Source organism: Carlito syrichta, unplaced genomic scaffold (assembly GCF_000164805.1).
Source record: "Carlito syrichta isolate Samal-C Ts95f unplaced genomic scaffold, Tarsius_syrichta-2.0.1 Scaffold315646, whole genome shotgun sequence".
Classification (NCBI taxonomy): domain Eukaryota; kingdom Metazoa; phylum Chordata; class Mammalia; order Primates; family Tarsiidae; genus Carlito; species Carlito syrichta.
In genome coordinates this window covers 836,478-857,899 of record NW_007259742.1, presented here as the reverse complement: position 1 = coordinate 857,899, position 21,422 = coordinate 836,478, and the positions used below count along the sequence as shown (strand labels likewise).

Sequence of the window (21,422 nt, the reverse complement as noted above, 5' to 3'; positions counted from 1 at the left end):
ACCAACCTTCAGCTGGAAACTATAGTCAGCTCTGCTGGTTCCCAGGTCTTTGGACATCACTCCTTTGGTCTCCAGCTTGCTGACCCATGAAGATCTTAGGACGAGCTGCCCTCCATAATCATGTGAGCCAATTCCTCGTAACAAATTAGTCTATCTATCTATTATCTATCTATCCGTCTATCATCTATCTATCAATCTATATTAGTCTATTATCTATCTACCTATCATCTATCTATCTTGGCTGAACAAAGCCAACAAGTATCTTCTTCATCACTCATGCAATACCTGGTCAGTGTGGGAATACAAAGGCCCAGCCCCACACTCCGATACAGGACAGCGCTGAAGGATTCTCCCTGTAGAGCTGACGGAGGCCCAGCAGAACTGCACTGAGACTCCATCATTGCCAACTTCTCTTCTGCCCAACCATGCTTCTGGCTTCTCCCTTCCACAGGTGCTGACCTGAGGGCACCTCCTAGCAAGCCTCCTGCTCACCTGCCATACCTCATAGCCGGCTTCCCTGGGCAGGCTGACCTGTGACCCCTGGATCGCTGCACACTAGTCCCTAACCGGATGCCCAGCATCCACCCAGGCCTCCACAGTAGCCAGGGTGATGCAGGTAAAACCCAAGTCAGACCCATTACTCCACCACTGAAGCCCTGCATGGCCCTGTCACTTAAGAACACCCCACAGTCCTGCCCGTGGGCTTCAGGTCACCCAGGACCTCCCTGGCTCCACCTCCTACCATCCTTCTGTGTGCTCACACTCTAGTCACACTGGTCTCTGTGCTGCTTCTTAAACACCCCTGGGCAATGCCCTCAGGACCTTTGCACTTGCTGTTCTCTCTGCCAGGACTTCCCTCTCCCAGACACCAGCCTGGCTCACGCCCTCACTTCCTTCAGGGTTTCACTCAGAACCCACCTGCTTGGCACCCCAAACTGCAATCCTCCATGCCCGGCTTTATTTTTATCTGTAGCATTTATCCCCTTCTCATGTACTATCTTTTACTTATTTTGTTAGTTTTCCCTACTAGGATGTCACCTCCATGCAGGTAGAGACTTCTCTGTATGTCTGCTATACCCCTAGAGCCTAGAAACGTGTCTGGCACATAGTACGTCCTCAATCAACATCTGCTGAATGAATGAATATAACTTGGGCTTCCACATCTTGGCTTGGACATTCAGGTGCTGCTTCCCAAGAGCGATGAAGTCCAGGAGCCCCCCACAGGCTCTTTGGAAACCCTGAGTTCCTCCCCAGCACTCCCCCTGCCCAAAGAGCTACCCTAAAATGGCAACTGAAACTTCCAAACAAAACTCTCCTGCTGGCTCGGCCTTTTAGGGCTAGTGCAGTTGGCGCTGGCTCCCAACTCATGGGTGAGGCCCCCACCCGCAGCTGCTCGGATTACAGAATCCGGCAGTGGGCACAGAACAGAGATGTCAAAAGAGAAACTTTCCATGACTACTCGAGGAATGAGTAATTGCGAAGCTCTCCACCTCACTCCAACCAGAAACAGCTTCTGGACACATTCGTCAAACACACAGATTGACGAGGTCTCACACTTAAGCAGTGACTGCACAGCATAGTACCTTAAACAACTGAGGAAGTGACAGAGGAGCACGCTGAGAAGAGGAGGTGACTGGCATTTACGTCTCCAGACCCCCTTCCAAGCACCCTGTTGCGATGATCACCAGGACCTCAAGGTCAAAGTCCTCGGTGCCAAGGGACAGGCCCTGCTCTACCTCCTATTAATGCTGCAGAGCTGGCCGCCTCCCCTTGACCATCCCCCAAACTGGAAGTCTCTCCCCCTGTCCCTCACCTGTCTTGTACAGTGCTCCAAAGTGCAGCTCAGGCAACGGCTGCCTGCGTTTCATCCCTGTCCTGCCAGCCCTGGGCAAGACACCTGTCCTCTGGGTGCCTCAAGGCTCTCATCTGTAAAGTGGGTAAAATAACAGTACCTACCTCACAGGTTGTGGCAAGGATTCAATAAGTGAATACAACCAGAAACCTGGAAGAGGCTTCCACATGGTAAGTACTCAACAGATGTTAACTAGCACCACTCATAAAGACAAGGCTTCCCCATACCCCTCACTCTTGCACCCACAGAATCTCCACTCTCAGGAGCCCTGATCACCACTTCCTGTCTACCCCCCGCCCACCCCCACCCCCACCCCCATCACCCATCTTGAACTTGGGCAGAAAGAGATGACTTTGACCAGCTGGGGTGGCCCCCAGTATCCCCACCCAGAGCAGTAGCTACCGTGTTTCTGATGCAGCAGGTGTAAGGCACCCCGCAGGCCAGGGGTCCTGGGGCCATGCAGTCATGGTACAGGTTTTTGCTCCAATCTCGGTAGTCCTCCCCACCACAGCACTTGAACTGAGGAAGGAAGCAGGCAGGGAAGAGGGGCTGCCGTCATTGCCAGGGTCCTGTCAGGTGGCAGGAAGGGGCCCTGCCAGGAGATGGATGCCATTTATTATCTGGGTCACCCAGGTGGGGGAGAGGCTGTACATGGTCAGGTCACGGCTATCGAAGAGTGTCATGGCTGCCTAGAAGGTAGTGAGCACCCCGTCACTGGAGAGGCATGCAAGCCAAGGCTGGGCTGTCTCTCGGTGGGATATCAGGGTGGTGACTTCCTAGACAACTGGACTTACCTTCTCCATCTTCGTGTCCCCAGTGCAAGTGCCGGGCTGGAGAAGATGGCTTGTAAGATCCCAGAGACCATGACCCTATGAAAATCCCTATACCACAGGGGACCTCCTCACCCGGACTAGAAGCTGCTCCATCCAGCTCAGCTGGTCCTGCTCTTAGCAAGGGGGCACACATACCTCACATCCTGCCTGGGGCTCTCTCCTTTTAGCTGCCCCCCACCGCTCCTACCTGAACCAGCGCCGGGCCTGTGAGAAGTAGCTGGCAACCCTACTTTCAAGGCATTATCCTGTGTGCGGCAGAGACAAGGTGGGCAAAAGCAATGTGGCCTCTGCCCATGGGGATCATGTCCCAGGGCAGGGAGACCAAGCAGAAGCACTGAATGAAAAGGTCGGAGGGCAGGTCTATGTACACTGGATATGGAGAAATAGGGGAAGGGAGTGGGCTCTAGGCTGGGAGGTCAGGAAGGGGTACTCTGAGGAGAGGACATTTCACCTAAAACATCAATGACAGGGAATAGCCAGTCGACCCACACAAAGGCCCCATATAGAAGCAAGCCTGTATCTCGGCAGTGGGCACAGGGGTCAATGTGTTTGGAACAGAATGAGCGAGAGTGGAGGGATGATGTCAAGAGGGTGGCACAGGCTGGGCCTCACAAAGCCCTGGAAGCCAGATTAAGCAGGGAGCTGGGATTGTTTTCAAGGAGTGATGGGAAATCACTGGAGGGCTCTACTTGGGAACAGCTAGAAACCCAAGCCAGATACCCTTCTGGAGTTCCCAAGGTCTCCTTTGGCCATCAGGTTTTAGGAACTGGAAGTGCCTTTCTGTGATGCAGTTCAAAGGGCATTTGCTGTGCAACCAGCCAGACCCAAGGTCAAATCCTTACACCACCACTCCCAGCTGTCTGACCTCAGGCAAGTTGGTTGACCACTCTGTGCCCGAGTGTTATCTGTAAATCAAGAAGAGCAATGGCAGCTTTGCACAGCTGAACTGTGATGGCATACCGAGGCCATGAGCAGAGCACTCAGCACAGGGACTGGCACCAAGCAGGTGCCCAATGAGTATTCGTCACCCCCTATCCCCACCCAGAGAAATGAAATCCCCAAGCCAGCTAACGGCTGGTTCCAACAAAAACATTTCACTCCACCCGGAGCGGGAGTCAGCTCTCCCAACCAGAGCTGGCAGGCACATTCCTGGCAGAAAAAGGCCTTCCAGAGGCTGCACCTGCTGTGACTGGAGAGAAGGTCTGAGTCAAGGGAGTGGCCGCAGCAGGTGGCCCCACAGGTCAGGTCCTAGGAAGCGCTATCCCCGAATGAGTGGGCCTGTGGCCCTCAAACACTGCTGGTCAATGATGCCCGCAGCTGACACTGTAGTCTTCTCCTGTGCCAGGCACTGGTCTAAGCACTTCTTCTGAATCAACTCAAGATAATCCTCAAAATAACACTAAGAGGGGACTACTATTATGCCCCTCCTACAGATGAGGAACATAAGGCTCAGGGCTAAACGAGACTGATGTATAAAGGCCACCAAGGACAGTGGCTGACCCTACTACTGCTATTATTATTACCGCACTGACAGATTGGGTGGACCTGGGCGGGAGAGATGGTCCCAAAAGGACACATGATCATCATCACATCTAAGGAAAAGTCACAGGATCTGTGCCTCCAATGTGGGAGGAACTGGAATCAGTGAAAAGCTTTCTCCCCATTGGAGATTTCCTTGTCTTGACAGAGAGTGAGTTCTCCATCACTGAAGGGACATGGCAGAGGGGGCTTTGGACTATGGGAGGTCACTCCCACCTCAGGGAAGGAGGATTCTTGCCCATTGGAGGGGGGCTCCCTGGGACCCTGTAGCTTGTAGCTGCACCTGACCTTGTTGTTGTGTTTTGGGGGCAGGGGGAGCCTGGAGAGGGACAGGTAGCAGGTAGGTTGAGGATGTTCTGGGCCAGACACATGGCAGAGTACTGGCTGAGAAGGCTGGGCCCTGGCTTCCCCATCCTCAATGTGCCAGCCAGCTGCTTTGGGAATAGATAAGTCCCTCGACTTTCACTCCATCATCTTGACCAAATGAGGGACTAACGGCATGGGAGGTCCTCTAACCCAAGCACTTGGCTCACCTTCTCCTGAACAAAGTCCATGATGTTTTTGAAGTCCAGATCATCATAGTAGTTCACAATTCCTCTTCGAATGTTGTCATTCAGAAAGTCAATGGTCTATTTAGAAGGAGAAATTTACCAAAAAAAAATTCAAAGGAGAAAACCGCACCCTCCCAAAGACCAGCCCAAGATTTCCTGGAAGCCAGGATTGATGAGTGCCCTGGGGGGGCAGCTCCCACCCCACCCTCCTGGATGTCCCCCTCCCTCTCCACCTTGAACGCCCAAGGCCTCCCTGCCCACACATCCTCCCGTGCCTCCAATGCCCGTCTGATGCCTAAGTTCCTTACAGATCAGACAGCCCAGGCCCTGAGAGATTGGGACCATGCTTGGGGACACAGGGCTCCAAGGCAGCCATGCCCGAGCTGGAATTCAGTAGTCCAGTTCTGGGCCTGGTGCTCTTTTTACTGCCAAGTGACAGGCCTAGGCTGGAATCTTCCCTTTACCAGACAGATCCCCTCTCCACGCTCCTCCATCATCTAGCCTCTTGTTTTACAGATGAGAAAAAATTGAGATGAGGTGACTTTCCCTGGGTCACAGAGCAGGATGGCTAGGGGATTCCCAGGACAGAATTCAGGTCTCTCTTCATCACCACAGTACTCTGAGGTCCACGGACAACGCGGTCCCCCTCCCAGCGGGGATGGAACAATCCTCACCGGGAAGAACACTGGCAGGCGGCCCACTTCCAGTCACACTGGGCTTTCTGGATCAACAGCCCGGCTGTTGTGCTGAGATCCGGGAGCACAAAAGGCCCCACAGCGGGAAGGGGCAGGGGCGGGAGTGTGGGCAGCCCGGCTCACTGTGACAATCGGAGCTTTCAGAGCACAGAGGTCGAGTATCAGCAGAGACTGGGGACAAAGGGGGCATTCTTGGCCCTGGTGCTGGACAGAAGAGCTAGACAATTCCCAGGGGAGGCGCCGAGGGGCACACTGGGACAAGAGGGCCCCGAGAACCAGGCCCCGTCTCAGCTCACTTCTCCTTTCTAGGCCTCAGTTTCCCACTGGAAACCAACTCTGTAGGCCTATCTTTAAGGTAACTTCCAGCTCTGAGAATCAAAAACCAAGGGGCTGTCAGTCTCACAGTCAAGGACACTGTCCCGGCAGCCACCCAAGCCCCAGGTTCTTCCCTGAACTTCTGAGCCTCCATGTCCTCACCTGCAAAATCAGAAGGTATATACTCTCTGCCTCACAGGGATGTTGTAAGCTTTAAATAAACTAAAGCTATGCAAGCATTTAGCAGGATAGGCACATAGTTTAGGTCCTGGTGTTATTACTATAGGTCTGTCTCTATTTTCCCAGAAAACAAATACCCTATGTTACTACTTCATACCTGCATCAGTGGGAAATGGCAATCTCATGGGACACCAAGGCCCCAACTCCTATCCAAAAACCTGCAATGGAGGCAGCCTTTGAACAAAAGTCCTGAGGTTGCCAGGGCAGACCAGCCTCTGGCCTGGGATCCCTCACAAACCCCCTATAATCCAGAGAATGACATGACTTGTCCAAGGTCGCCCAGTTGGCCACTAGCAGAGAGATACTAGGACCATGGTACCCAACTCCCAGACTGGCACGCTTTAGGGTGCCAAGATAAGAACCTAAAGTCTAGTTTTGGGGTCATCTCCCCACATCATCTCCTGTATCAAGAAGAGAAGAACAAAGAATGCAACAGCCACCTCCTCCCTGAGACTTACTTTGCTCCAAGCCAAGGTAAAGGCCATTGGGTCAGGGACACTGGTCTCCACAGCCAGAAGGAAAACCTTCTGCTGCTAATAAACAGAAGCTCTGAAGCGGACCTGGGACTGCAGAAGCCTAGAACCAGCCCCAAGAGGGAAGAGGAGAGGCAGGCTTCGGTGGGTGGCAATTAACTCACCAACCCAGAGCCTTTCACTGGCCTGGCACTGGGGTCCCAGGCAGGGCTGGGTGGAAATGTTCCAACCACAGGGCCTGGGCACAGCAGGGACCTGCCTGGCCCAGGCCCACCCTTCCCAGAAAGCCCCAGGTCACAGAGCCTTTCCAACCTTGGGTGCCTGCTCCTCTGGGTGCCTAAGAAACAGGCTGGCTGGCTGGGGTGTGGTTGGGGGTGCCTAAGAAACATGACACCAGGGTGGGGCCTGTCTGCCACCCAGGGCGGGGCAGAGGAATGAGCTCACAGTGTTGAATAGCACCCTTGGCTGAGGTAGGTGTGGGGTGCCACCAGGGTCAGGGACTTGCCCAAGGCCACACACGGGGAGGTTTGTGCCAAGAGGCTTCTTTCTACTCTGGAGGCACCCAGATGCAGTCCTGGCCCACATGTCCTCTGCACCAACCCCAGCCCTCCATGGTCACTTTGCTGTTGGGACTCCCCTAGATCTTGGCAACAGGGTGGGATGAAGACTGGAGGCCCTAGGCAGGAAGGAAAAGATGCAGCAAAGGGAAGCAGGTGGCTGGTGGGGAAGGTTCTGCCTCTCTGATGAGCAGCTCTGGCTGCCTCCCCAAACCACCCCAGTCCCTGCACACTTTCCAAGGCGTGGACTCTGAGAGACGCCTCTTTGTGAAAATCAGGCCTTCCATCTGGTAAACTGAACTGGGCCCCAGCGGGAAGGGAGGCCAGAACAGTTCTTCATAGCTTTATCTGCTAGAGGTCACTCAGAATGGACAGGAGCAACAGATGGTTCTGGGCTCCGTGGACAGCAGCTGACCCAGCACCCATCAGGGAGCTCTTTGGGTCGTGCTGGCTTTTGCAAGTGTGCGCTGCTCATAGCATCATGTATGTGTGTGACAGAAAGACAAGGACACTGAGGTAGTGCCTGTGCTGTGATGAGGCTGAGGTGTGGGGAAGTGTGAGAATTCTCGTAAGGCAAGTGGGTCACACAGTTTGTTAACTGGAACACATCAAGCTAACGTTGATAGCACTAGTAATGTTCTGAGAGACTTGTGGGAGACCACTCAGAGGACGAAGGGGAGAGAATTCTAGCTTCCTCTGCATTCCCAGAGGCCAAACACACCCAGTGCAAATGCCCACCCACTCCTCTCTAAACCAGGTCACACCAGCAGGGGCAGCACCAGCCAGAACTAGAAATCCTCCCTTCACAAAGCACTGGCCTAGCTCAGGAGTGCCACATGGCCCGGGCTAAATTAAGCAAAGAGTAAGCAAACATCAAAGGTCACAGGGTTTTCAGAGCATGTTGATTAAAGCACCAGATAAAGCAATGAAGAACTGTTCTGTCCGGTTTTTTCTGTTAAATCTAGTTTCAAAATATCTGAAGCTCTGATCATTCCCTCTGTAGCGGTGCCTGGAATGTTTTTAAGTGAATGAGGAATTGACGGGGTCGGGCATGTGGAGGCTGCTCCCCCAGCATGGGCAGCCAGGGGAGCGGGAAAAGGGGTGGAAGGGGCAGTAGCTAGAGCCTCCTACCAGGCCAGCTGCGCCTGCACAGGACCAAGACCCCCTCTGGGGATGGCGCCGTCCTGGGCTCCTGCAGGCTGCCTCTGGCTTTTATCACTTCCACAGCAGCCTCTGAGACCCAAAGCGAGGAGGCCAGTGCCAGCCTAGTTCCCATAACTTGGAGGGATACTTGGCCTAGGACTTCCTTCCTTCCTTTGTTCCTGGGCCTGAGTCCTCAACTCTGGGCTCCCCCAGTCCCTCCAGAAGATAGGGACTCATCCTCATTGCCCCCAGACCCTAGCCTCTGCTTCAGCCCTGACACAAGCCCAATCTGACAGCAAAAATCTATAAGAACCCAGGGAGCCAGAAGAAAAAGTGCTGAAAAGAGTATTTGGAGTATCTGCCAGACCCTACCCCAAGGTCTGTGTCACAGGTTGATCCTGTGTGGCCAGGGTCACAGGTTGATCCCCACTGGTGGGAAAGGGTCATGCTTCAGTGTCCTGGAAATTTGGGACTCCAGTCTCACTCCCCAACAGTAGGTCACACCAGTTGTGGGGGGCTGGCCAGACCAGTGAAGAATGTCCTCTACTTCTGAACCCTGGGAGCTTTGCTCTGGGTGGGAAGAATATATAACCACCCCTTGGAGGGGTTCTGCATCTACAGGGTTCTGTATCCATTCTGCAATCCAACCAGCATTCAGAAAAAAATAAAAATATATAAAAAAAAAATACAACAAAAATAATACAAGTTAAAGAATAATACAGTATAACAACGACACAGCATTTATATTGTATTCTGTATGGTAAGTAATCCGAAGGTGACTTATGGAAGGATGCACATAGGCTAATGATGTACAAATAACACATCATTTTATATGAGGAGTTTGAGCATCCAAGAATTTTGGCATAGGTGAGGGACGGGGCTTCCTGGAACCAATGCTCATAGATACTGAGGGGCGACTGCATATGCTCAGGTGCTCGGCCAAGAGGGCCATGGTGTCTCCTACCTCCTTTCTCCTGCCATTACTTCAAAGCCATGCCCAGGGCCAGCTAATGCCAGAGCCATGACAAAATAAATGGGCAGGTGCTTCCCTGGCCTCGGCTGTGACCACGATACCCACTGATCAAGACCAAGAAATAGGCTGCTCCTCCCCTTCCCTGGTGCTAGAGGGGGGATGTACTTGGGATGAACAGGCATGCTAACTGTAGCCCAGGACCCTCCAGGTGTCCCTGCTCAGTGCTGCCTGCTGTGAACACGTGGAAGGAGTCACCTTCCTTGACACCCCTCATGAGACACAAGAAGCCCCAGGACAAGCTGGGACAATAGCAGATGTCAGGAGGGGCAAGACCCAGACAGTTGGGGAAATCACTCAGGTCCCGTCCAGCATCAGGCTGGGGTCAAGGCGCTGTACTTCTGCTTTTTGTTTGTTTTTTGAGTCTGGGTCTCACGCTGCTGCCCAGGTTGGAGTGCCGTGGCACAATAACAGCCTCGACCTCTTGGGCTCAGGTGATCTTCCCTCCTCAGACTCCCAAGTAGCTGGGTCTACAGGCATCATGCCCAGATAATTTTTATTTTTGGGAGAGATGCAGTCTCGCTATGTTGCCCAGGTTGGCTTCTCCTGCTTCTAAGAACTGCTCTGTGCCCGGCTCCCCAGTGCTTGGCCACTTGCCCCTGTATGAGTGGAGACAGCTTGCCCGGGTTTGGGGTTGGGGCCAATGGGTTTTCTTCCTTATATCCAGGAGTCTGTTTACCTTTCACTGCTTGGCTGTGGCCATAGTCCATATACCTCCCTGGAAACCCAGAAGGAAAGCATCAGCCTAATGATATGTTTTCATTTGTCACAGTGAATTTTCAGGGTGAACAGGGAGACTGTGGCACTGGAGACTGAACTTGTTACACTGTGACTCAGAGAAATCCTCTTCATGAAGGAAAAGTAGAATTGGGAACTCACCTCCTCCTGGAAACTGACCTTGATTGCTCCTCATCCTTCTGTCCACCTTACACTGCTCCTTCCTCCCACCATCAACAGCCAGGCTGCCCCTTCCCTAGCCTCACCATTGGCCCATCTCTTGTTTTTAAAAAAATCATACTGCATTAGAGTTGGAAGGGACAAGATTTTTTGTTTATGTGGTATTTCCCCTTGATGATAAGAAAACAAAAAATATATTTCTGAGAACTAGAGAAGAAATATAAAGCAGAGAATAAATATCACTCTATTCCTATCCTTAATAATAATAATAATTATTAGAGATAATCATTAATATGTTAGGCCAGGGGCAGTGGCTTATACCTGTAGTCCCAGCACATCGGGAGGCCGAGGCGGGAGAGTCACTTGAGACCAGGAGTTCAAGACCAGCCTGGGCAACATAGCAAGATCTCACCTCCACAAAAAATAAAAATATTAGCCAGGGGTGGTGGCACACCAGCTATAGTCCCAGCTACTCTGGAGTTTGAGGCAGGAGGATCACTGAACCCAGAAGGTCAAGGCTGCAATGAGCCATGATCACACCATTGCATTTCAGCTGTGCAACACAGGCAAGGGGAAGACAGAGAGGAGTGAGAAAGAGAGAAAGAGGGAAGGAAGGAGAGAGAGTTCACCCATTAACAATCTATTTCCTTCCATTTTTTTCTAGGCCTTTTTTTTCATTGTGGAGATCATACTGCATTTACAATTTTGTATCCCATTTTTAAAGTTTTTAAAATTATAAATCCTGGAGGCTGGGTGTGGTGGCTCACACCTATAATCCTAGCACTTTGGGAGGCCCAGGCAGGAGGATCACTTGAGCCTAGGAGTTCAAGACCAGCCTGTGCAACATAGTGAGATTTTGTCTCTACAAAAAATTCAAAAAATGCCAGGCATGGTGGCGTACACCTATAGTCCCAGCTACTCAGAAGGCTGAGGCAAGCCAATCACTTGAGCCCAGGAGGTCAAGGCTACCAGGTAAGCCAGGATCGTGCCACTGCACTTCAGCCTGGGCAACAGAGTGAGACTTTGTCTCCAAAATAAATAATTAATTAATTAAAGATAAGATAATGAATCATGGGCCGCACTGAGCCTCCAAACACCCGACAGCCCCTGCCAGGGGGTACCTTTCCCGGGCTGCACATAATGACCCTCTTCCTGAGGGGACATCATCCAAGGAAGGAACACACTTCACAGGCTTGACATCTGCAGGCTTGACTGAAATCTCTCACCCCTGACCTCGGGCCCTGGGCTTCCCAAGCTGTGAGCACTGTGGGGCCCCCGGAGGTTTCGAAGCCAGCTGCCTTCATCTCAGCTTAGCTCCCTCACTGGAAAGGAGGAGGTGATGCCCGGTTGACCTCCAGGGCACTGCAAAATGACAAACCAGATGGCCTTTGTGGCAGTGCGCGAGAAACAAGAACTGTCGCCCACTCAGGGGAGATTGTTTATTAAGGCTGTGGATGCTGCTAACTGTGAAATGGACCTGGGTTCCAGCCAAAAAAGCACAAACCCATGACCCCTGGAAAGCTGCAGGCCGGCGGGAGCCCTGCTGGCTGCACAGAAAAACCTCCTGGTGGGCGAGTGGATTCAACATCCCTCTCTCCCCTCAAGGCTGCTGGAAACTAAACCAGGCTTCTGGATCTGCCAGTTCGGAGGAGAGAGTCTGGCAAGGTGGAAAGAGGGAGAAGGGAGGAGCAGGGAGCAAGACTGGATTAGGAAGACCCCTGAGCTGTCCCTGCCTGCTGTGTGTTCTTGGGAGAGTTTCATAACCTCTGTGTGCCTCAGTGACTCCACTGATATGATGGAGGCGGGAGCAGCGACTCATGCCTGTAATCCCAGCTCTTCTCAGGTCATAGCAGGAGGGTTACTTGAGGCCGGGGGTTCAAGATCAGCCTGGGCAACATAGCAAGATCCCATCTCTACAAAAAATAAAAAATATTAGCCAGGGATGGTGGCATGCCTGTAGTTCTAGCTACTCAGGAGACTGAGACAAGAGGATCGCTTGAGCCCAGCAGGTCGAGGCCATAACAAGCTATGATTGCATGGCTCTGCCGGGGCTCATAAAACGGGAAGACAGCCCCTGGATTCCAGGGGTATAGTCTCTCCTGTGTTGAGGGTCCCACCACAGGAGGCTCAGGTAGAACAGGTATGGTGGGACCTCAACACAGTTGAGGAACCCAGGCACACTGTGAAGAGTCTCACAGGGTCGGACTCTGGGCCTTCGGACAGCTCTGCACAACCCAGAGCGTGGGACAGCAATGGCCGCCTAAGCCCTCAATTTCTGACAAGGAAGATGATTTGGCTGCCACCTTGATGCACTGGCCAGGAGCACCGGGACCAAACTGAGTGGGTAGTAGTAAGAGCAGAGAGACCTGGGCTACTGCAAACATGCCCTGCTCCTCAAGTCCTGCCTGCAACAGCAAAGCAGGAGGAAGACAAAGGAGGATCACGAAAGGAAAGATGGAGCCGGGGGCCGGAAGTCAGCCCCGCTCCTCCCTAGCTTCTTGCTTGGGCCTCAAGCAAGAGAAGCTAATGAGGGTCCTCTCTGTGCCAGAACCATGCCAGGTCCTTCACACATTCCATCATCAGATCCTCATCCCAATCTCCAGGAGTTAGGAACTGATCTCCTAAGGACACAAGAGACCAAGTGCCCTAAGGCACACAGCTTGCGTGAGGCACACAAAGTCTTCCATGAAGGAGTTGGAGACAAGAAGCCATGAGAAGCTTTCCAGTTCTAAGGGGACCTGATTCTGAAAACCCTGCCAGGGCCAGATACCAGGCCTCACCCCCTCAACCCATCTCTCCCTCACTCCTGTAACCTGCATAAAAGCATCCTATAGGCACTGCCTCCAAAGCATACACCAAACCCTGCTATTAATCCCAGACCCACAGCCCTCACTTGGTTCCCTCTTCCCAGGACAGTCCCCACAGTCTCCCATCTGGTCCCCCTGTGTCCGCCCTCACCGCCTCACTGTCCGTTCTCCACTCAGCAGTCATAGTAAAATGTACACTGGATCAGTTCTCTTCCCTGCATAAAACTCTACAAAGGTTCCTACGGCCTTAAGAAAATTCTGAGTTCATAAACTGGCCTGCGAGGACCTATGTAGCCTGCCCAGCCAACCCTTCCAACTTCACTTCCCTCCCTCTCCTCATCACTCACCCCTCAGCCACACAGCCCCCATACTGCTCTGCAAATCCACTGAGCTCATTTCTGCTGGCCTGTCCCCTGCCTGGGCCTCCCTGGGGGCTCCCTTTCAGCACTGTCCTCTCACCACCCTCCAGGCACCTCATGTCACCTGTTTTGTTTTCTTATTGGCTGCTTTATGTGTTCAATGCCCATTTCAGGGGTCATCTGTCATGCTCACCGCTGTACCCTCAATTAACAGCCCAGGATACCCACAGTTGGTACTCAGTACACATGTGGCAGATACACAGATCCATAGGCCCACCTGGTTCCGGAAGGTCAAGGCCACCACACCACCAATGAGCTCCATTATGAGGCAGATCCCAAGGATGTACATAAACTGGAAAACAAAATTCAGAGTTTCACTTGAAGGTGGCCAGAGGATGTGTATGGGGGCAGGGGAAGCGTCATCTGCTCCAAGACCAGCACAAAAAGGAGAGCCACCCTTTGGGAGCACATAGCGGCTCCTGGGCCTTCTGGCCCCTTCCTCTGTGAGAACACAGGACGTGGACAGTCATGCCCCGGGAAAGCCCGTCTCTGGAGCCAGAGGGCAGGAAGAGTGACGCAGTCATTCCAGCCAGTTTGTTACTGATGCTTGTCCCAGGGTCCTTATTAGGGTCTGGATGGAAAAGCACACCCTTCCCCCACCACCACCATGAGGAGAGCTGGGCGTCACTGTAGCTGAGCCAGAGAGGACAGGCCTAGCTTGATGGGCAGGCTGGGGCAGTGTTTCCAGCTCCCCCCAGGCAGCCCCTCAGAAATGGCTTCCCAGATCCCCCAGAGTAGTTGAGGAGGGTGCCTGAAGTTTATAAGATATGCACTGCACCCCTGCCCTTTATTGGAGAATGAGCATTCTCCAAACTGATTCCAGCAACTTCCAGCCTCAGGCAGCACCAAGACCCGGTTCACAGGGGCTCACAGGGGCCTCCCCATTTGAAGGGAGACAATGAGATCAGGACACACACTTGAATGCAGAGTGAATGGATCTGCCTACTCACTACCCCCAGCTTTGGGGAGTCATCCCTCACCCCACAGTGAGGGGATGCAGGTAGGGCTGATACCATCCCCTGGCCCCAGAATGGCCAGTCCTGGGACTTCAACCCGAATTAGCAGGAAAGATTCCTAGGGACCCAAAGCTATAAGGACTCTGCTGGAGGCCAGGCACAGTGGCTCATGCCTGTAATCCCAGCACTTTGGGAGGCTGAGTCAGGAGGATTGCTTGAACTCGGGATTTCAAGACCAGCCTATGCAGCATAGTGAGACCCTGTCTCTACAAAAACCCAAAACTTAGCTGGGCGTGGTGGCATATGCCTGTAGCCCCAGCTACTTGGGAGGCTGAGGTGGATGGATCACCTGAGTCCAGGAGGTTAAGGCTGCAGTGAGCTGTGATCATGCACCACTGTACTTTGGCTAGGGTGAAAGAGGGAGATCCTGCCTCAAATTAAAAAAAAAAAAAGGTGGGGGGACTCTGCTGGTCTGAGGCCGGCAGCAATCACTGCAAAGGGAACTGCCCCAGCTGGGAGGTGGTGAGAGACTGCCCAGCCTTGCCCAGCGGCGCCGTCTGAACCCCTGGACCCAGTGTGGGTGTGCTGGTTACAAGAGCCAATGACTCACCACCTCCTCCTTTTCTGTCTTTACTTGCTCTCATTTGAGTGTGGTTTCTCCTACCCACAACGGAGGGTCCAGATGAACACAGAGTTTAATTAAGAACAGTATTCAAGTCGGCTCTTATACGCAGAAGAGGAGTTGGCCCGAGCACTCTTGGGCCAATGTGGTCAGATGGGCTGATCTAAGGAACCCTCTGGAGGAGCTGGTTAGAGGCAAGGACTAAGGAAACTGAGCTGCCCAAGGGCCCAGGGTGGTCTCCTCAGCTCTCCTGGCCACTCCCGGGAGCTTCCCCCACCTCCAGGCTGGGGGGTGGGCGGGGCCCACTCACCGACTGGAGAAGGCACAGGTTGTCACGAAGGGACGCCAGCACACCAATGAAGGAGACGATGAACATGACGACCCCCAGGAGGATGAGGATGATGGCTGGGGCCAGGAAGGCACTTTCGAGTGTTTTGTATTTCTGCCGCTCGACCTCTGCATAGATCCCCACAGACAGGACCAGACCCCCAATCAGCTGCAGGGAGAAAGCAGGAGAGAGAAGGACTGTGGTCACTTGGTTTTCCTACAAAGAGTTCATCCGGGAGCTGTGGTACCTGCCATTGAGGGACTTGTCCCAAGTGACCACACACAAGGAACTCTGTTATGGGCTAAACTGTGTTCCCCCAAAGTTCCTCTGGTCAAGTCCTAACCCCCAATGCCTCTGAACGTGACTATATTTGGAGACAGGGCCCTTAAAGAAGTAATTAATGTTAAAATGAAGTCATTTAGGGTGGCCCTAGTCCAATAGGACTGGTGTCCTTTTAAGAAGAAGAGATTATGACACAGACACACACAGAGAGAAGTCTATGTGAGCACAGGGAGAAGGCGTCATCTGCAAGCCAGGGAGGCCTCAGAAGAAACCACCACCACCACCACCACTCCACCCCCCCACCCCGACTGTGAGAAGATAAATGACTGTTGTTTAAGCCACTCAGTCTGTGGCACTTAATGTTATGGCAGACTGAACAGACCAACACAAGCCCCATTTGGAGATGCAGCTTTAGAGGAGGTACTGGTGGGTGAGGGGAAACCTCACTAGCTAGAAGATTAGAGATCATAGGTTCAAGTCTCAGTTTTGCCACTTGCTTTTGACAGGCATTTGACAACAATGGGTCTGTGTGCTCATCTGAAAAATGGGTATGAAGATATATGTATCTGCCCTGCTCACACCATGGCTTTAGCAAGAGAATGAAGGTGGAAACACAGCAAACCTGGAAGCACAGAGCAGCTGTGATGTGTGTTAACCAGGCAGGTCACCCTAAGGACATTCTGGAGCAGCTCAGGGGCACAGACATTTCACACAGTATCCTAAACAAGAAATTTATGGCCGGGTTCGGTGGCTCAGCCTGTAATTCTGTGCTTTGGGAGGCCAAGGTGAGTGAATTGCCTGAGCCTGCGGGTTCAAGACCCGCCTAGGCAACCTGGCGAGACCTCATCTCTACAATAAATTAAAAAAGAAATGAGCCGGGTGTGGTAGCGCACACCTGTAGTTCCAGCTACTTGGAAGGCTGAGGCGGAAGGATCGCTGGAGCCCAGCAGGTCGAGGCTGCGGTGGCCGAGAGCGGCCACTGCACTCCAGTCTGGGCAACAGAGTGAGACTCCAGCTCAAAAAAAACAAAAAAAGAAATTTACTTTCAGGATGACCACAGGGGAGGCCAAAGTTTAAAGCAGGGGAATTTTGAGGGGACTTTTTAAAGCAGACTCCCCCATTATTAACTTAGTTCTAACAGTGGAAACACTGTAGACATTATGTTGCAGAATACCCCGAAACTTCCCATCAGGAAAACCCAGGCTACTGACTGCTCATCAAACGTGTGTTCGCCCCAGGTCTTCGCACAGGGGGTTCCTACTGCCTAGAATAGTCTTCCTCCTGACATCCACATGGCTCACTTCCCCACCTCCTTCCTATCTTGTCTCTACTCTTTCCACCAGCTCAGGGAGGCCTTCCAGGACCACCATGTTTACAAGTAGAAAGGCCCGGTTGGGCGTGATGGCTCACGCCTATAATTCCACACTTTGGGAGGCTGAGGTGAGAGGATAGCCTGAGTCCAAGGGTTCGAGATCCGCCTGGGTGACTTGGCTAGACCTCATCTCTACAATAAATCAAGAAAAATTAGCCAGGCGTTGTGGCACACGCTGTAGTTCCAGCTACTTGGAAGGCTGTGGCAGAAGGATCGCCTGAGCCCAGCAGTTTGAGGCTGCGGTGGCCGTGAGCGTGTCACTGCACTCTAACCTGGGTGACAGAGTGAGATTCTGACTCAAAAAAACAAAACAAACAAACAAGTAGAAAGGCCCTCTCCCTGAAATACCTGGTCCCTTTCCTTGTTTTATTTCCCTCCTTTGCACTTACCAATATTTAACATACCACATTATGTCTTTCTTTCTTTCTTGTCTTCCCCACCAGGTCAAAAGCTACACGCAAGGAGGGATTTTTTGACTGTTTCAGATATTCCCACCCCCAAACAGACCTGACACTGAGGAAGAACAATCGAAGTCTGTTGAGTGAACAAATACTGGGCTTTCAAAGAAAGCCCTTTGGGTTTGAGTCAGACTCTGTCTACTTCATCTCCTGCCAGTACAAGGATCCCGACTTTCTGGGCCACACATTCCAGAGGGTAGGGACAAGTCATCAGGTAACCAGACTTCTCTACTGAGCCGAAGGCAGCCTGAGAGAGTGATGGGAGCTGTGGTCCTGTCAGTTAAAGGCCTAGAAAAAGAAGTAAGGGATAATACAGACAAGATGTGGCAGGAGGTGATGTGAGCATAACTACCCCAGTGTCACTGTCCCAAACACGGAGGAGGCCAGCTACTCACTGGCCTACTAGAGCCTCCAAATGACTTAAGGAGGCTCCTTTTTATCATCACGTTCTTATGGTATATCCCCCTGGGCCTTCTTCTAAACAGTAAGACTGAGTCCTAACTCCTGAGTAAAGGGAAGTGCCTGCTTCCTCCTAAGCTTTGACAAGGGACAGGGATGCCAAAAGCCAAACAAGCAGACCATGCTTACACAGAAATGCCGGATAACAGATGACCAGGAAACCATCTCACTTGAACACTCTACTATATTTCAGGGCTAGGTGCCATTCCCCTCAGTTTGAAAAGATAATCTGGAACCACTGAGACCCATTTCTCTCAGTCTAGAAGGAAGGCCTTTCCAACATACGCAGGCCAGGAGAGCCTCAGGACATTGACTAACTCGGCCATCAGTCGCTTATTAACAAGTTGGCCATACAAGGCAGGACACGGACACACACACACACACACACACACACACACACACACACACACCCCCTCTACAGGAAAACAGTGACTACAGAAAATAAAATCTACCTTTGATAGAGAAATATTGACCAGGGCTATCTGGTCCAAGGCCAACCTAAGCCCCATGGGACCTCTGAGAACTTGGGACCTCTGAGTAAATGATGAGCAGCCTTTAAAAAACCAAATTCATCTTCCGCCTCACTCCATCCACACGGATTTGCTCACTGAAGCCTAGCCCTGATGGAGGTAAAGAGCCCCAGACTCATCCACCTCAAAGCTGAGAATCATGGTTAAATAAGAACCGCACAGAGCACTGTGAGTTCAGAGCCCAGACAGAGAGTGAATAAAATGTTAAAGGACTCAGCTCACTTGAGGGTGGCAGAAGTGGATCTTTATCTTCTATCTTAATGAACAGTGTAATTCTCACCCTGTCACTGAACCAACACAACTATTACATCTGCATATTTTCAGAATTGGCCCCAGATGCTTGAGAGTCCTATGCTCTATGCTTCCTGAGAAAGGAAGGAAGGAAGGAAGGAAGGAAGGAAGGAAGGAAGGAAGGAAGGAAGGAAGGAAAGAAGGAAGGAAGGAAGGGAGGGAGAAAGAAAAGAAAGAAAGCAGACAGGAGGGGAAAAAGGAAAGAAAGAAGGAAGAAAGGAAAGAAAGAAAGAAAGAAAAAAGGAAGGAAGGAAGGAAAGAAAGAAAGAAAGAAAGAAAGAAAGAAAGAAAGAAAGAAAGAAAGAAAGAGAGAAAAAGAAAGATCTTCTCTGGCAGTATGGGGACACCAGCACTGACTGACACAGATCGGTCCTCCATAGTCCCACCCCCAGCCTGCTCCCATCCCTCCTTCCTGCCTGAGGTTGTGCTCCTGTGTTAAGATACTCTGCTCTGGAAACCATCCCCCAAACACCAGAGCTGTCATTGACCCCAATTCTGAGCAGAACTGATCCCAGCCCTCTCTATAAAGGCAGTCAGTGGCTTCTCCTGTTTTTATAAGCTCCCCAGAGCCCCAGGATCCGCTCCAGAACAGCCTTGCACCAGAAAACAAAACTCTCCTCAGTCTGATCTCACTCTCTCCTGTTATAAAGCACTGTCATTTCCTTGCTAGTTAGCTTCAAGACATATCCAGACCACAAAAGCCATGGGAAAAACTCCCAGGGTAAATGCAAATCCAGCCTCCCCACTCTCCCACCACTGTGCACCAAACCACCCAGGCCATGTTCTTCCTGGTGCAGCAAAGGAGCTGCCATCTCAACCCTCCCTGCAGACTGGCAGACAATCTCCAGCCAGTTCCCCACATAGCACAGGCCCATCTGGGCTCCCCATTCAAGTGTCCCGAGGGGCAGTGGGCATGGGGAGAGGCCGGCATAAGCCTTCTCAGGAACTTCAAAATTTCCAAATGATATTTACATCTCTGATGACATCAGTTCATCCATCTGAGTATAAAATTATCTGTCAATGCCAGCATGCAATCCCATCCGCTCCTCTCTGCTAATTATAGCCCTTCGCCAAGCAGCCGGCCACTCAGCTAGCACAGGAAGCAAATGGACCATCTGTCAAGCAAGACAGCTTCAGTTAAACAGGACTGGGGGTGGGGACACACACGGCCATACCCATTTAGGGCCAAAGAGGGAAAGAGCATGCTGCTGGCAGCCACAGGCCTGGGCCCAAAAGCCCAGGCTTTGTGAACCATGTGGCATCTTCAACAGGCTGCACAGAAGCCCTGTCACCCAGCATGAATCAGGCCTGAAGGTCCCCTCTGAGTCCTGCCTCCTACACAGGGGAGAAGCCAACGCCAGGCAGCTGCTGGGAAGCAGGAGGCCCTGTAAGACATTCCAGCACCTGCATCTTTTTTTCAGGAAGCATCTGGTCACCCATTCCAGCTGGCTCACCTCCAGCTGGGGCAAGTCTGTGCTTAAAGAGAAACTGCAAGGCTCGTTTTCACCCCAAATGGCAAACACCAGGTTTCTCCTGTGTTCCAGGCCCTGTATTAGGCTCCATAGGGCCACAAGGGGTCAGAAGACTAGATATGGGCAAGACTGAGAAGGCAGTGTAAGAAAGGCTGGAAATGACGGCCCCATGCATGGGAAGTCTTCAAACTGGAGATTGAGAAAAATCACATCTTCACTTTTGTTAACCTCTAACTGAAATGTTCCTCCCATTTTTGAATACGGACAACAAATTGCAGTAGGGCTAACAGCACCTGTGACTTTGTCACCAATACAAATCACTTTACAGTTATTTTAGACGTCTTCTTTTTTGAGTTGGAGTTTCACTCTGTCACCTAGGCTGGAAGGCAGTGGCATGCTCACGGCCACCGCAGTCTCAACCTGCTGGGCTCCGCGATCCTTCCGCCTCAGCCTTCCAAATAGCTGGAACTACAGGTGCGCACTACCACACCCGGCTAATTTTTTATTTATTGTAGAGACAAGGTTTCACTAAGTTGCCAGGTGGGTCTTGAACCCATGGGCTCAGGCAATCCTCTTGCCTTCGCCTCCTAAAGTGCTGGGATTACAGGCTGAGTCACCGAGCCCGACCTATACACCTTAAAATATCACTTATATTCCTCATTACTTCAAAATTATGGTAGTATTTGACTCACTGCTAGATCTTGTGATATAATGCATTGATAAGGAAGGGCATTATTATGACATCACCAATTTGGTTTTATAAAACTTCAACAATTGTATCACGGCTGGGTACAATGGCTCACGCGTGTAATCCCAACACTTAGAGGTTGAAGTGGGAGGATTTCTTAAAGCCAGGAGTTTGAGGGGGGCAACATAGCAAGACCCCATCTCATAAAAAATAAAATAAGGCCGGGTGTGGTGCTCATGCTTATAATCCAACACTTTGAGAGAACAAGATGGGAGAATCACTTGAATCCAGGAGTTCGAGACCGGCCTGGGCAGCATAGCAAGACCTTGTCTCTACAAATAAAAAAAAATTTTTTTTGAGAAAGCAGGATAGCCGGGCTCGGTGGCTCAGCCTGTAATCCCAGCACTTTGGGAGGCTGAAGTGCATGGACTGCCTGAGCCCGCGGGTTTGAGACCCGCCTGGGCAACTTGGCAAGACCTCATCTCTACAGTAAATCAAAAAAATTGGCCAGGTGTGATAACACATGCCTATAGTTCCAGCTACTTGGAAGGCTGAGGCGGAAGGATCGCCGGAGCCCAGCAAGTCGAGGCTGCGGTGGCCGGGAGCAGCCACT

The 21,422-nt window shown here is 51.8% G+C and overlaps 1 protein-coding gene across 1 annotated transcript in view; it reads right to left on the bottom strand.

The window, feature by feature from the left end:
* The window catches only part of TSPAN15 (tetraspanin 15), a 56,065-nt gene that overhangs the window by 7,649 nt on the left and 26,994 nt on the right, over nt 1-21,422 (bottom strand). Inside the window, exons 2-5 of the mRNA XM_008073098.2 lie at nt 15,240-15,425; nt 13,569-13,643; nt 4,758-4,853; nt 2,255-2,371 (exon numbers count right to left, since the gene is read on the bottom strand). Coding sequence (XP_008071289.1) covers nt 2,255-2,371; nt 4,758-4,853; nt 13,569-13,643; nt 15,240-15,425 — 474 coding nt within the window. The remainder of the gene's footprint in view (nt 1-2,254; nt 2,372-4,757; nt 4,854-13,568; nt 13,644-15,239; nt 15,426-21,422) is intronic.